General features: G+C 49.7%; 1 protein-coding gene across 1 annotated transcript in view; it reads right to left on the bottom strand.

Annotated features, from left to right (window-relative positions):
- Window positions 1-924: 924 nt before the first annotated feature.
- LOC122547501 (alpha-tectorin-like) overlaps window positions 925-3,978 on the bottom strand; it is a gene marked incomplete at its 5' end in the record, with an annotated part of 10,596 nt that continues 7,542 nt past the window's right edge. The window contains 2 exons of the mRNA XM_043686110.1: window positions 925-1,772; window positions 3,131-3,511. Of these exons, the coding sequence (XP_043542045.1) occupies window positions 1,482-1,772; window positions 3,131-3,511 (672 nt within the window). The remainder of the gene's footprint in view (window positions 1,773-3,130; window positions 3,512-3,978) is intronic.

Raw genomic sequence — 3,978 nt, 5'->3', positions numbered from 1 at the left:
TACTTGTTCCTCCGAAGGGCCTGTTTCCACACTGTAAGTAATCTAATCTAATCTAATAACAATGCCTGATGAAGGGCTTTTACCCGAAACATCGATTTTCCTGCTCCTCGAATGCTGTCTGACCTGCTGTGCTTTTCCAGCTCCACTCTAATCTAGACTCTGATTTCCAGCATCTGCAATCCCCACTTTTGCCTGCTATAAAATAATATGCTGTTCCAATGACACACTTATTAAACATTACATTAACTCAATCCCAAGACTACTCTTCCAGCTGCTGAGCTTTCTTCTTACTGCGAGGATATTTCACTTGAAAAGGTCCCTTTGGTAGAGACTGGTTTTCAATTTCTTTGAGAGCAAGATTTACACTGGCAGTTGCTCTCCCTCTAATTTTCAAAACGCCAGGTTTATATACCCCCCATAACATATTAGACTCTTGTGATTTGATTGGTTTCCAGGTGTCAAAACAATAAAATTCAAATTCCACCTGCCCCTCTTCCGCGGTTACGTTAGAGCCCGGGTGTCACTGGAGAAGGAGCACACGGTGTTCACCAACACCCTGGAGTTGTTCAGGGAGAGGTGGGCGCCGCAGGGAGTGGAGTGCATTATTTCCCCCTCCAACTCTATTTTGATTTAATCCCTGCCCTCCCCTTCACTGTTTGATCGCACAGCATTGCCCTTTGATGTGAAGGGCACTGCTTGTCTCTGGCCACTCGGGTGTTTCCTTTCTTCCTGGTGGTGGGAAATGAATAAAGATTTGTACACCTTGTGGCTCTCACTGTGTCTCACACCTGCACACACACACACACACACACCATGGGGTGCTGGGGAAAATGTAAGCACTACCACTGTTAGGCGGTGGTATGGGGGAAATTAAAAAAATGAAAAATATGAAAATTAAACTTCAAATTCCATTGGTTTCTGGTATCCTGGACATAATTTAAACTAATTGGTTAAATTTGATTGTTGTCAGAACAGCAACCAAAGCTCAGGCATCCATTTAACAGCCATTTGCTACATGAACCTATTTTGGAACAGCCCATCTCCCAGCCTTTCCATCAGGCAGCTGAGCCTGCAATTTAAATTTACTTCACTATTCAGCAAACACTTTCTATTTTAAAGTGAACATGCATGCTTTTGACTTCATAATACTACCATCTGCATAAAACCAAATTTTGCTAACTCCAAAAGCAGAAACTGCTGGAAAATCTCTGCAGTTCTGGCCAGCATCTGTGGAGAGCAATCAGAGTTAATTCGGGCATCAGAACATTTTCCCAGCTACCATGTGTTCCGCAGAAGGGTCACTCCAACCAAAATATTAACTCTGATCTCTCTCCACAAATGCTGCCAGACCCACTGAGCTTTTCCAGCCATTCCTAATTCCGTTGGTACAGTAGTGGTCAGCTCAGAGGATGGGGCAGAGTGATCATTTCTCTCTTAAATCCTGCATGGCCTGTGTGTCTGACTGTGCAGCCTGGAAAACTCTACCCCAAATCGCTGTTTTCCGTTTTCCAGGAGTTGCCAAACTCCGCGTCGCTCCTGGCCGTCTGTCCGTTCGGCAGAACCTTGTCATCTGTCACGTTCCCGTTGAAATTCCCGCACATCCCACACAGTCTGTTTGCATATTCCGGCCCCACCTTTACCAACACCGTACTCCTTCCATCATAATGCACCTCCACGTTGGTGACTGTGTCAACCACAATGAAGCCATCCGACTGTGAGACACTGGCCAAGCCCTGAATACCGTGGGGCAACGATACGACTGCGTCATTCACCTGGGAAGACAAGCAGGTCAGTTGACAATGAGCATCGAACAGCACAGCACCGGAACAGGCCCTTCGGCCCACAATGCTGTTTGGAACACGACACCAAATTAAATTAAACCCTTCTGCCTGATCTTGCTCCATATCCCTCCATTCTGTGTATATCCATGCGTTTGTCTAAAAGCCCCTTAACCCCCCCCCTATTGTATCTGCCTCCACCCCCTGTCAGCGTGTTCCACACTCCTACCCCTCTCTGGGTAAAAACCTTGCCCCTCACATCTCCTTTGAACTTTCCCCTCTCACCTTAATGGCGTGTCCTCTGGTATTGGACATTTCAGCTCAGGGAGAACGATTTCTAACTGTCAACCCTATCTCTGCATCTCATCATTTTATAAACTTCTATCAAGTCTCCCACCAGCCTCCGCCACTCCAGAGAAAACAACCTGAGTTTTTCCAGCATCTCCTTATAGCTCATTCCCTTCAATCCAGGCAGCATCCTGGGAAACCTCTTCTACCTTATGCGTTTCCTCACTCTGTAAACAGAGTCTACTTGACCAGGCTAACTACCCACTGCAGAAAATGTGTTGCTGGAAAAGCGCAGCAGGTCAGGCAGCATCCAAGGAACAGGAGAGTCGACGTTTCGGGCATAAGCCTGGGTTCCTGAAGAAGGGCTTATGCCCGAAACGTCGATTCTCCTGTTCCTTGGATGCTGCCTGACCTGCTGCGCTTTTCCAGCAACACATTTTCAGCTCTGATCTCCAGCATCTGCAGTCCTCACTTTCTCCTCGAAGATATCTACCCACTGCAGCCAAGACCATCTGTCCCTTTGTGAGCACTAATTACCTGAAGCTTCTGATATATTGGTACCTATAAAGGTAGGTATCTCAGAGAGTGGCCACATGAATGAAAGGATCATCGAGAGGTGGCAGGAGGTCACTTGGCCTTTATCTCTGTGCTGACCCCCTGCAGGGTCTAACTTGCCAATTGACTGCCCTTGGTGCTGCAGCCCTCCCCATATTTTCCCTTCAGATGACCATCCAAATATCCGTCAAACAGTCTCACTGACCCTGCCCATCCATTCCCTGAGTTGGGGGGGGGTGGCTTCAGTTCCTTCATTGACCAATGGCCTCCTAGCTGTCTCTCTCTCTTTCTTGATGACCCGGCCAGTTGTGGTCAGGTCGCTCAGGATTTGGATGTAGGGTGGGGGGGGAAGAGGTGGGGCGATCATAATGAACGGAACTGCATGGCCGACTCCTGCTCCTGCTCTTTGTGAACGTCTCAGTCAAACCTCGTCCCGATCTCCTCTTCTCCCAGACTGGATTGAGAAAACGTGAATGCGACTGATTACTGCCAACAGGAAGCGAACTCACCAGCACCCCTCGGCCACTCTCGATGGCAATGTGAACCCCCAGGAGGTAGACGTGTACCCGGGTTACAAATGACACCAGGTTGTTTCGTCGGTGCTGGTTCTCAGCCGTCACTCGGAACCAGTTTGCTGAGGACCGGCTACAGACCTTGGCCACATCGTAGTCGCAGGTGCCCTGGAAGTGAGTCACTGCGTCGTCAAAGCTGAGGTAGTGAGGGTCCCCGCTCACGGTGCATGTGCTGAGTGAGGTGAGGCAGCCTCTGATCCCCCTCCTCACAGTGCATCGCTCTGTTGGACGGCAGCCTGCAGGAACGCATCTCACCTCGTTCCTGGCCAGGCACTGGCATCGGGAGCTGCAGTCAGCTGTCAGCCTGACCTCCTCTATCTGCAAGGAAATGGCACCATCACAAACACAGTCTCGTTGGTCCCCTTACTGAAGCGGAAAGGTGGACATATGTTGGGCGGCATGGTGGCTCAGTGGTTAGCACTGCTGCCTCCCAGCGCCAGGGACTCAGGTTCAATCCCACTCTCCGGTGACTGTGGAGTTTGCATGTTTGCCCCGTGTCTGCGTGGGTTTCCTCTGTGTGCTCCGATTTCCTCCCACAGTCCAAGGGATGTGCAGGTTAGGGTGGATTGGCCATGCTAAATTTTCCCATAGTGCCCAGGGATGTGCAGGTTAGGTTGGATTGGCCATGGGAAATTGACCCATAGTGCCCAGGGATGTGTAGGTTAGGGTGGATTGGCCATGCTAAATTGTCCCATAGTGCCCAGGGATGTGCAGGTTAGGGTGGATTGGCCGTGCTAAATTGTCACATAGTGCCCAGGGATGTGCAGGTTAGGGTGGATTGGCCA

The sequence above is a fragment of the Chiloscyllium plagiosum genome, unplaced genomic scaffold, assembly GCF_004010195.1.
Source record: "Chiloscyllium plagiosum isolate BGI_BamShark_2017 unplaced genomic scaffold, ASM401019v2 scaf_13879, whole genome shotgun sequence".
Taxonomy (NCBI): Eukaryota; Metazoa; Chordata; class Chondrichthyes; order Orectolobiformes; family Hemiscylliidae; genus Chiloscyllium; species Chiloscyllium plagiosum.
The sequence above is the reverse complement of the archived record's forward strand: the minus strand, read 5'-3'. Positions and strand labels throughout refer to the sequence as shown.